Raw genomic sequence first — 11,799 nt, 5'->3', positions numbered from 1 at the left:
AGTGGTAATTGGCTTAGCACACATTATCAGGACAGTGCATTGAATGCTGATCATAAACACATGTGCACCTGCTAATGGCAAAACATTCTATGAGTACAATACCTTCCCCTCTATGACCAGCATGCAAACGTGGCAGTGCATAAGTTCCAGCCTGGTCTAATTAAAAAAGGTAGTCACCTAAGATAATAGTATTGACACTCCCTTTTACCATTGAATGTCTACGTATTAGAAGATAAACTTCTCATCTTAAACTAAATGGATACTGTAAAAGTAGAAATTTTCGCGAGGTTCTTATTTTCGCGAGTGGACATAAAATCGCGAAAATAAAAACTGGCGAAAATAACCTTTTGCATTAGGTTTCTATTGTATCAATATCAAAACCGCGAAATTTAATTCTCGAGCTATTTACAAAATTTACAAAATCGCGAAAATATCTTCTCGCGAAAATATTGACTTTTTCAGTATTCTTGTAACCAAGTAACTCATTATATGCACAGGCTATGGAGACATCTCAGATGTCAGCAGATTGCCAGTGTCGGCTAGACAGAATAAATGGTCAGATAGAGGAGCTACAGAGAGCAGTCAGGGAAAAGGCCAGTGCAGTGGAACAAGAAAATCATAAATTCAGAAGGGCACAGGTATGGAGTTATAAGGAACAAATAGTGTAGACCAGGCTTCCTCAAATAGATTTGTTGAAGCGCCACATGAAATAAAAGACAAGTGCAAAGCGCCACTCAATGGTTGCGAAGTCGCCGGGGGGAGTCAGAGGTGGTGCTCCCCCTCTGAAGCTATCGATTTTTTGAAATTTGAGGTGCAAATGACGCCATTTGGTGGAACATTTTGTACTATTTTGGCCTGTCTTTACAAGGATAACATGGGAATCGCATTGTTTAATGTTGAAATATAGAATATTGAAGATGTTCCTGCAAAGTTTGATCAAAGGGTTTGATTTTTTGATTTTTTTTTAAATTTTAACGGCACCGTGCGCCACTAGGGAAGCCACGGCGCGCCACATGTGGCACGCGCGCCGCTATTTGCGGACCCGTGGTGTAGACTGTAGCCAATTTCAGTTGGGCAAGGATTTTTCCACCTAATAAAAGTGTGACTCTAAATTATTATTTGAATGTTTTAAAGAGAACTCTGCTATATTTTTATACCATTGATACAGCAGAAAGGCACAAATTGTAGGACATGGTATACTGCAGGAGATTGCAGATGTGTGGTAGTGTGTGAAAACCTGACCCAGCGCTGGGAGACAGCTGTGGGTTGGGCAAACCAGTAGATACTTGTGTGTTTGTGTGTTATTGTAGTATATATACACTGTATATTCACTATATAGTAAAATATATAAAAAGTTCTAATTAAGTTCTTTTCTGTGGTTTGTGCTTTCATTTCAAAAAAGTATCAAAAATAATATCAGTGATAGCATTTGGCCAGACTTGTCCAAGTCACATCTTGAGTCTAACCTTGCCTGAGTCAAATAAAAATGAATGCAGTGAATATATTTTGCAATGTTGTACTTAACTTATTTTGTTGTCTTTTATTCAGGAGGAAAGTCAAAGCTTACGGCGTAAGATAGAGCGGTATAAACGAATGGAGTTGGCTAGTACAACAGATGAAGTCCTTATGGAGGAGGTTAGAACGTACAAGGTGAGACACTTCTTTCTACTCTGGGGAAAAGCCCTGTGGCAAATGATTAAAGCAATATTTAAGAATGGAACTAGTGAAAAGATGAAGCTATGAAATGGTTATTTGCAGTGACTATGGTTTTGCTCACCATTATTTACTGTAGTTGTGCAACCAACATTCATCTGACTATTATTTGTCATAAATACATTATTTCAGATGTTCAGTTGTTCCTGAGACAAAAAGCCAACCACACAGAAAATGTCTCAAACTGCTGTCTAGAGCTAGCTCTGATATGTAAAGTTTAAAGAGCAACAAATTTGGCAAAGAGACATTAGCAATTAGAATTTAAGGGCAACTATGACATACCAAAGAGTATCAAAGTCAATTTTCCATTGTGCGTTGAGTTATCCAGGCACTGGATCCCTGGGGATGCACTTACGAATTGCCAATTTTAAATAAGACTTTTATGCCGTTAACTACTTGTGTACAGTTATATCAATAACCTTTTTTTTTTCTTTTGCTTGGATAATATTTTTTAATTAATTTTGTTTTCCTTCTTCTTTTTTTTTTTTTCTCTCTCTCTCTCTCTCTCTCTGAATAGGAGCAATTAACCTGCCCTTGTTGCAAGAAAGGACGTAAAGATGTCGTGCTGACCAAGTGCTTCCACGTTTTCTGCTTCGACTGCATCAAGACGCGATACGACACGCGTCAACGCAAGTGTCCTAAGTGCAATCACGGTTTTGGTGCCAATGACTATCATAGAATATGGTTAGACTGATGTGACCACTGTATCCTACTGTAATATCTTTGTATGTATTACTGCTACTATAACTCACAAAAATGTTGAGCTGGTATTTTGGCAAAAGTGTGGAATCATATAATGTCTGTTTTTGTTTCAAGCTTTTGTTCCATTACCCAGTCTGTCTAAATGTGTTTACTGAATGTACAGTGTGCCAAAGCACTCATTGTCAGTTCCCAATGCATGCTGCTATGACTACATTGACCAAGTAGGCATATATTTGTGATTACAAGTTTGACAGTTAGCACAAGCATACAGACCTACTAGCAGCAGAGTATTTGATATTGACAAATTGTCATGAATTATTTAAGGTATTGCATAGCAACATGGAATTTATTATGGACTGCAAAATTTAAAGAAGTATTATTATGTTAAACCGGTTGGAACTAGAATCAACATACCACAGATATGGTAAATACTGTAAACTCACCAAATATATGTAAAGCAGTAGTCTGTCTGGCTTGCAGTATTCAGTAGTTTCACCACACCAGTACTGCTGGCTTGGTTATATCATATGGAATTTGATGGCCAAGGTGTTATGCACTGCACTATATACTGCATATGAGTGGCAAAAAATAGAAATCTTCTATTGAAGAATTATACAGCTTTATTCCGTAAGCTGCTTAATTCCTTACGGAGTCTTTACTCTAGTCTAACTCATGAATATCTGGCATCAAGTATACACCCAAAACTTTGTGATGGAAATTAACTGTGGTGGAAATTAACTGAATATAAGATTCTCATTGCCTCAGGTATAAATATCTAAATGTTTTGGATCAAATCAAATGCCACTTTTCGCTCAAAGTGCATTAGAAATTAATTACCAATGTGCCATCAATAGCTTGGTTACAGCATGCAGGTTCTTCATAATTCTGTAATTGATCAGAATGCCATTTGTTGATAATAATCTGGAAATTAGAAGCAAAGATCGGGTTACAAATAATCAGAACTGACTGTTCAAGTTCAGATTAATGGTGTGAGCTTTGTTCACAGAATTGTAACCACAGTTAATTGAATGTGAATTGCCATTAGAGTGATTTGTTGACAAAGAATATGAAACGGGTTGCATATTACAGGGTAAGGCGACAAAAATATCCCAAACCTTTACAAGGCTGACTGACCCAGATTTTGCATTTTTTGTAGCTACATGCAATTAAAATAGCCTTTTTTGGTCGCAATAGATTGATTGTGACTTAAATGTTTTGAAAAACAATTCAGACCATTTTCAAGATAATTCACTAAATTGAAGATATGTTTCCAGAAAAAAAAAATTCGGGTCATTCAGCCTCTTCCAGAATGTTTATTTTGTATTTTTAATCAAAAAATGCGGACAGATCCTACTTGGCTAGTCTGTCCGCCCATATAACAGGTTGGGGTTTTTTTGTCGTCTAATAGTAAAAGTAGTACATACTACTTTACTAAATCTAAAATCAATTATTGTTGTGGATATGTTTTGAGTAGAATTACTTCAAAATTATACATGCAACTATTTTGTAACTACTTGTACTTCAGGCCAGACACAGGCTAATAAGCTTGATATTTTGAGGACACCAGTGTAGCTATCGGACTTTAAATGTTGTGTATGTGATCAAATGGAGCTTGTAGCTTACTGTGTTAGAGATTCTCTTTAGATTAATGTTGTGTACTGAGAGGGAACCATTCAAATTAGAGTTTATGTTAAAATATTGTTTTAGTGTATGAGTGCTGTAAGGAAAAGGGTGTGTTTGGTTATCTAGTTGACCAACTGAGGAGTAATAGACTAAGTATTTAGATCTGGTATATATGCTAAAATATTGTATGGTTTGGAAACTTTGGAAAAAAACACCAGATTAATTTATATTTTATTTGTGCATTTGAAAATGATCTACATAATGCAGGTATGTATGTATAGGAGGTGTAAGAATTGATGCGCCACAGCTTAAATCTGTATCTAGAAGTAGCAGTTGCAAAGGCATAAGATACAGTGAGGTGGAAGGTTCCACCCTAAAAAAAAGGAAGTTGTCTAAAATGTTGTTATAGTTAGGTAGAATTAAACTTTTATTGGCAAACTCTCAAAGGAAAAGGGTTTCCTTGACAGAGTCTTGTTGTAATTCTTTGCGTATTTAAAGAAATTCATCTTTTTACACATCACATCCTCATTGCTCAGTTAAATACTGTCCAGGTTCAGAGTAACATGCTAATCCTACTAAATGTTTCCCAAAATGTTACAACTGAAGCCGCTATCATTTGGCTTCTGCATCATTTATACTGTGACATAGGATTGTGATGTTGCTGAATCAATAGGGTATTCTATTTAAAATGCACACTACCCCTGTGGAAGATTTTTGAAATATCTTTCACTTGGGGAGTATGAATTTCAAATTGAATGAACACATTGGTCACCTTCATTTCAATTTCATACACCCTCTGAGATAGATTCAACCTGAATCTTCCACTGAGTGATTGTGAGTTTCAAATGAAGCTGCTAATATGTACATTCCATTTGAAATTCATACTCCCTCTGTGGAAGATATTTCCAAAATCTTCCTCAGGGGTATTGTGGATTTTAAATGAATAGCCCAATTAGTCAGATGTCAATATATCATGACTGTTACAATAGACCCTATCGAATACTACGTCACTCGTCATCATTTAAATAAAATTCTGTCCACCATAAGGTACCACAGGGCAATTCGCACGTTAATACAATAAAACATGTGATAGGTATGAATGGTTTTGGAATCGAACTAGACACCTGTCCCTCTGTCACTTAAAACTTAGAACCAACGTGGCTGCCATTTCAATTGTTATACCGTTCCGCATGAGTTTATTCGATACAGTCTATTGACCATTCAGGGCTTATTGATGTGGTGTCACATGTCCATCATCTTGAAGGTACAGATCTGTTTTTGGGTGCTTTCCGATTTTGATCATTCACACGCAAACGTAAAACACCGTGCCAATGCTCGATAAGTTGCGTGATGCTCCGCGCATAGTGTCCAATGCATATACACACAAATCGATTTGTACACACAAGATGGCAAAAGGAGGAATAACCTCTTATTGTAGATGGTTCATTACATTCAGACAAATTATTATTTACGACTGATGATTATTTCAACCAATTCAGTAAAATTAAGCCTGTCTGTTACAAGTGAAATTGAATCCTGGTCTTGAAGAGTGTTGTATGTCTTCTGTATGGGATCATGTAGTCTAGAACTTGAAATAATTGTATGGAATGATAACATAAGTGTATGATGATAATGAGGTAGGGAATAAGAACTTAGAAGATGCATGTGGAAGCAAACCTATTATTGAATGTTTACCAAGAACACATACGATGCGCAACACTGTTTAATATAATTTGTCCCTCCCCTTTATGGTATAAACCAGGGATGGGCAACCTACACCCTGTGTGCAGCCTGGCGGTAATCTTTGTGCGGCTTGTGAGACCATTTAGAAATGAAAATTTTATAATACTGCTCTCTTTAGACCGCACAGTTAAGTTATTGAACAAAACACACTCGGTTATTAGGCTTTTTGTGGACCATTGGGGTGAAAAGGTTGCCCATGCCTGATGTAAACCTTGAAATCCTGAATTACTGGTAATTGGCCATTGTTGCTTTAAATTAAAACCCAACATATCATATAGATAACCATTATTAATTGGTTATCAAGGTTAATGAATATCAAGATATATTGTTGTTTGCCATTACATAATCGCTGTGTATTGCACTATTGTGTTACCGCTCATATCCATCAAGTTTTTGGACATTTTAGAACCTCGCCAGATTTGTTCTATCTATACCCATAATGACAAAACCTTGCAATCGGTTGTTAGCATCCCAACCTGTTGCAAGCCCCTAAAATATTTCTCTTATGTTAGATTTATAGATTTGCCAGTCTGTGTAAAATGGGATCTGAAGGAATTAACACACAGGGTGACAGGTCTCTATGCTTTGTACTTGATTTCTGAAGTGTATATAATTGCATGGCTGTGCCACCTCAAAAAGAGGCTAAAAGTGCTGTTCCTCTTCCAAGCATGGGAGATTTATATTGTCAGGTGAATGCAAACAAGTTTCAGTGGCATTTTCATTGAAAATATTGAAATGTTGGTGTGCAGAAGGCATTTTGAACCAATTTGAAATTTGAAAGTCATTAAATTACTGTGAAAGTTTGATGACCCAATATGATCTTCTCTTAATTATAAAATTGAGAGACAATAAAAATATGACTATAGGCAAAATATCTAATTCTCGATCATGAGAGCCAACTTGGGTACGCACGGGTATTTGCGTCGAGCGTACTACGCAAAGACCGGTGCTTACGGCGCAAACACAGCTTTTGAGAATTGACCAATCACCCGGTCGTTGCTAGGCAAGAAGATCAAGGTTCGGTCATGTTACATGACCGAACGGAACCTTGACCTTGCCTCATGACTCATGTAGTTCGCGCTATCATGTTATTCTATGAAAAGTACGCTAACGCAGAAGGCACATCCTCTCCTGATCGAGAATTAGTTCAGTTATTTTGCAATATAACTTGCTCTAACTAATTCAGGAAGTACGCTTTTACAAAAACGGGTGAGAGAGGCCACAGACCAAAAACAAGGAGAGTTACTAAAAATGCTGAAAACGACGTAAAATCAGGGTAAAAACACCAAATATGGGCTGAAAATAAAAGAAAACCCATACATTTTGGCAAAAAAGAGGAAATCAGCTGAAAAGAAGAACTCCCACACCCCTGCAAAAAGGATAGTGGAACCTTGTTATGCAAAGTTGCCATGGCGTTGGATTTTAGTTTGTGTTAACAGAATTTTGTGTTTTCAGGCCATTATATAATATACTAAGGTATAGGCTTGTGACTCAAACATTTTGTGTTCTCAGGAATTTTGTGTTAACAAGTTTCCACTGTATGTGGCATGTCACACAATGTTCCCTATTACTTATTCTAGATTTATTTTTTTAATTGCCCTACCGCCAGGTTTTCACTGGGGACTGTAGTGCATACATGATATATGTATAACACACATACATGTTGTGAACGTCAGAATGGTTGGGTATTCTTACGGATGCACAATAGAATTTTAAATTGACTTTTCTGTGATTTTAACAAGTATGCTGTTCTAAATTTCAATGCAGCTAAAACTTTGTTGCATTCACCTGACACCTTGTTTTCTTGTCTTCTATATTAAAATGATATGAACATATTTTGAATCAGTAGACCATTTTGGAATAATGTTGTATTTCCCATCACCTCATCAAAGGTGTTAAATTATGATTGCATGGAAGAAAATAATGGGATCATAAAGATTTTCTAAATGATGTTGACAATTGAATTTCCAATAGAGAAATAAATCTGGGCCAACTTCATAGTACATTGTATACAAATATTGAATGCCTAAATGTGCAATGGTAACGAATATACAATATAGCACAATGTCAAATTTGAGTGATATTTATACCATTGCACAAACATAGGCAATATTTGATTTATAAAACGATAGAAAACAAATTCTTTTCTAGTTGTTGAATAGTATACAAATATAGACTGCTCATGAGGGAAATAGTAAGAACTGTTTCCCCAAGGTGATTTGAGATCATAGGTCTATTTTCCCCCAAGACAATTAGGTCAAGGGGAAATAGTCAACCCATGGTGTCAAGATCACCAAGGGGAAACATTTATCACCATCTCCTGAATAAAGAGCAGTCTGTATTTGTTTTTATGCACCTCATACATGTTCAAACTAAAATACAAAATCCTTTTTATCATCTAGTCACACTATTAAGTGTTCTATTAAGCATCCAGCACGTATTAGTTAAAATTACGGCTCACACAGATGTGACCATCCACCACAACTGAGCCCGGATGTCGCCAGTGCCACTATTGAGATATGCTCCTTTGAACTTAACAATAAACAGTAGGAAACAAAGGATTTATTGACTGTTTTATTGATTTTTCACTACTTAAATGTCAAGTACTATTGACATGATATACATAATTTTAAAGCTAATTTCAAGCAGAATATTTTGGTTGAATATCTCAAAAATGATGCTTGGCGACTTCAGGGCTCAGTTGTGCTGGATGGTCACATATGCCATTGAACTTTGGGATAATAGGTTCAGGGGATACTATCACCCTGGGATAGTTCAATTTTGTTTGTTTTGCTATGAGAACAGACAATGTTAGAAATAATGTCATGACTGCATTTCAACCAATCAGATGACAGATCTAAGTATGAGGTGTATAATACAAACTAGCCAATGGCTCAAATCAATGCCATCATTATATAAAGATGTTCAAAGCATGAATCAAATCAAATGGGGGACTGAATATGCTACAATTAATGCTATGCTATAATTGATCAAGTTGCATCATTGGATTTGTGAAATAATTAATCATGATGTGAGTTCACTTTATTTAGTCTTGCTTCAGTTGAATACTTGACTTGGAACCAATTGTAATATTGCATAATCATCACATTCACATTCGGTTTATGTATAACTCATGTGCTCAAAAACTTGTTGTAAAGAAATAAACATTAAAATGCAAATAATTTGTGTTGTGATGATGTTATTGTGTACATAATCGGTATTTAAATGATACAAAATTTGACATTTCTATAGACCAATCTATCCTCTACCACCCAGTATTTCACAACAGTATTGATATTGCCATGTCATCAGCATTGTGAGGTAGCATTTTCCCTAGTACTGGTTCTAGTTCCTTGAGGGGCTTGCATGGCCAGCCTCAAAGCAGCCTTCAAGTACACAGCAGAAGGATTTTGGAATGTCAGAGAGGGCCTGTCACAGTCCCTTGGCACTGAACTAGTGCTACATTTGCCCAATAGGATTGCTCCCGGTCATGCGGGCTCCCATTGAAAATTTGAGTTTTGGGAGGGATTCTGCGGAGTGCTACTTTTTCTTCAGGATTGGGACCAGGAGCAGGATTAGTAGGAGTGAGAGGGAACAGGATGGAGGTAATTGTTTGATTTTTCTTTCTTGAGTGTGTTTTCTGAACTTTTACATTTAAATGACAAAATTGCCAGTTCATAATCATTTCCAAACAATTGTATTCCTTCCAAGTTAGTTACCAAGGGTATACAATCTCCCTAGGCAGCACAGTTTTGTGAAACATTCTTGTTCTACAACTTCAAAACGCTTCTGGGTTTTATTGGTATATGCTGGGAGGTAAACTCATAGGCCTATTTGACAGTAAGGGGGCTCTACTCAAAAGGCAAATTTCAATGTTGGGAAATCTTTAACCAGGAGGATATAAGCATTTATTTATCAGCATGCCATCAATGGACACTAAACCTTGTGAACCTGAAGACCAATAAAGCAACAGGTCCAGATGACCTTCCAGTGCACAGATTGAAGAATATGCTCAAGCAATAACTTTGGCCTATGCCTGCAATTTTCAGAGATATATACACAAAGGGCTGCTGAGGGCCATTACAAGCCCATGGATATCATGAACACACAGGCCCCCTTTATGCCCTCAGAATTTGTGAAATGGTTGCCCCCAAATTTCTGATAATCTGATAAATGGGGTGGTTTCACTACTCCTGTAGCGTGGATAAAAGCTGTGAATGTCTAAATAAATACATTCAGGCATCCAAGCTTCCAAGCCATATTTTGTCACATTTCTACATGGGAGTAGGCCGGAGTAGAGACAAAAGGGATGGTATTGGGAGTGAGTCAAAGCTAAACTGAAGTGAATGAGTGGGGTTATTGAAATTTTTAGTTTATCAGGACTCGCATAATCTCAACAAGACTTACAGGATTTGGACTAACTTTTTTCCCTTGAATCCTCTATTATAAACAATCCCTTTTGTATTACACCGATTGTAGAGCGCAAGTTTTACTCGTTTTGCCATGAATTTTACAGGCTACATATGGATAGTTAATAATTATTTGGTATCTATTGGATTTGTGCATTACCCTTTTACTTTTGGGTGTCGAAATCAATCAAATCAACCTCCAAACATTTTAATTGATACAATGTTGGTATTGCTATTTGTATAATAAGATTTTAACATATGATAGTATTCTTATCTCCAAATGAAATCCTCCAAATAGATAAATTCATGAAGAAATGACAAATGTGAAGGGAAAGAGAAGTTGGGTTGCCTTCAGAGATGCCACTTTTCCTGATTTATCAGGAATTCCTGATTTTTGCCAATTTTAGACATAAATTCAGGATTTTTTGGCAGTGAATGAGTGGCTACTTCCTGATTTTTTTTTTTCAACAAGCAAGTGGCATCTCTACCCTAGATGCAGAACCCATAGCAATAGAGTAGCTATGAGTGTTTTATTATTAGGGGCAACTACATGACTTCTTAATAATTTAAGTACAATATCAAGGCAAAAAGGAAAACAAATCTCAAAACTCTTCAGTAATGTTAATATGATATTTATTTCACACATTTCACCACATGATGTACATGATAAAGCAGAGGTACAAATGCACCTGGTCATCCAGAAATTGATGATCTTAAAGATATCTCAACCTGTAATAGGCAAAACTTATTTGTACATCCGCATAAGTGCACATCAGTCATGCAAGGGAATGGTGCTCAACTGTATGAATGCTGTTCTATACAAAAAAATCCACAATGTCATGAGTCTTGCCTATTGGGCTATTTCAGTTGAAATCCATACACCCCCTATGTAAGACATGACCTTAATCTCCACACAGGGAGTATGGATTTCAAGTGGGGTTACCATAATGGGTGAGTCCATTTGAAATCTACACCTCCAGTGTGGGAGATTAACCCTAACACCCAAAGGGCTTTTTGGCGACTAGAAGGGAGGAATCAAGCAAGAAAACAAATAAGTTGTTTGCTCAAGGTGGGATTCAAACCCGAGACCCCTCGCATGCCAAGCACTAGGTCGGTGACAATTAGCCACAGGTCTTTCGCTGGCCTGACCAAGGAAAGCATGCCTATACATCACTTAGGGTGATTGCATTATCACATCCCATGGGATGCATGCACACGCAGCGAAGTCGTTTGTAGTATTTTGTAGCACTCAGGCGTGTTAAGGTTAAGGTAATTTCTTCCATGGGGATGTATAGATTTCAACTTGAATAGCCTATTGGGAGCTGAACAAAGTACAGAACAGAGTTGCAAACTTAATTTCCCTGCACTCCTGCAGGCTGATTTGAGCCTCGGAAAAGTAACCGTGAGCTCACTGAGCTGCACTTTTCACAATCCTCCCCATCCTGCCCCATCAAGTAAAATACCAGCATGAATAGCACTAAACTCAAGTAATAAACATGATTTTTCATTAAACCTGTAGTTTAGTAGGAGGGAAAATATGTACAAATATAGAAAAAAATGTGTGAAGGTTTATGTTTGAACATATTAATGCTTACAGATAGATCAATGC

General features: G+C 36.8%; 1 protein-coding gene across 1 annotated transcript in view; it reads left to right on the top strand.

Moving 5' to 3' along the window:
• LOC140153742 (E3 ubiquitin-protein ligase BRE1B-like) overlaps nucleotides 1-6,090 on the top strand; it is a 42,429-nt gene extending 36,339 nt beyond the window's left edge. Inside the window, exons 18-20 of the mRNA XM_072176577.1 lie at nucleotides 498-638; nucleotides 1,549-1,650; nucleotides 2,231-6,090. Of these exons, the coding sequence (XP_072032678.1) occupies nucleotides 498-638; nucleotides 1,549-1,650; nucleotides 2,231-2,407 (420 nt within the window). The 3' untranslated portion in view covers nucleotides 2,408-6,090. The remainder of the gene's footprint in view (nucleotides 1-497; nucleotides 639-1,548; nucleotides 1,651-2,230) is intronic.
• The last annotated feature ends 5,709 nt before the right edge of the window (nucleotides 6,091-11,799 follow it).

This window comes from Amphiura filiformis, chromosome 1, assembly GCF_039555335.1.
Source record: "Amphiura filiformis chromosome 1, Afil_fr2py, whole genome shotgun sequence".
In the NCBI taxonomy this organism is placed as follows: Eukaryota; Metazoa; Echinodermata; class Ophiuroidea; order Amphilepidida; family Amphiuridae; genus Amphiura; species Amphiura filiformis.
The sequence above is the reverse complement of the archived record's forward strand: the minus strand, read 5'-3'. Positions and strand labels throughout refer to the sequence as shown.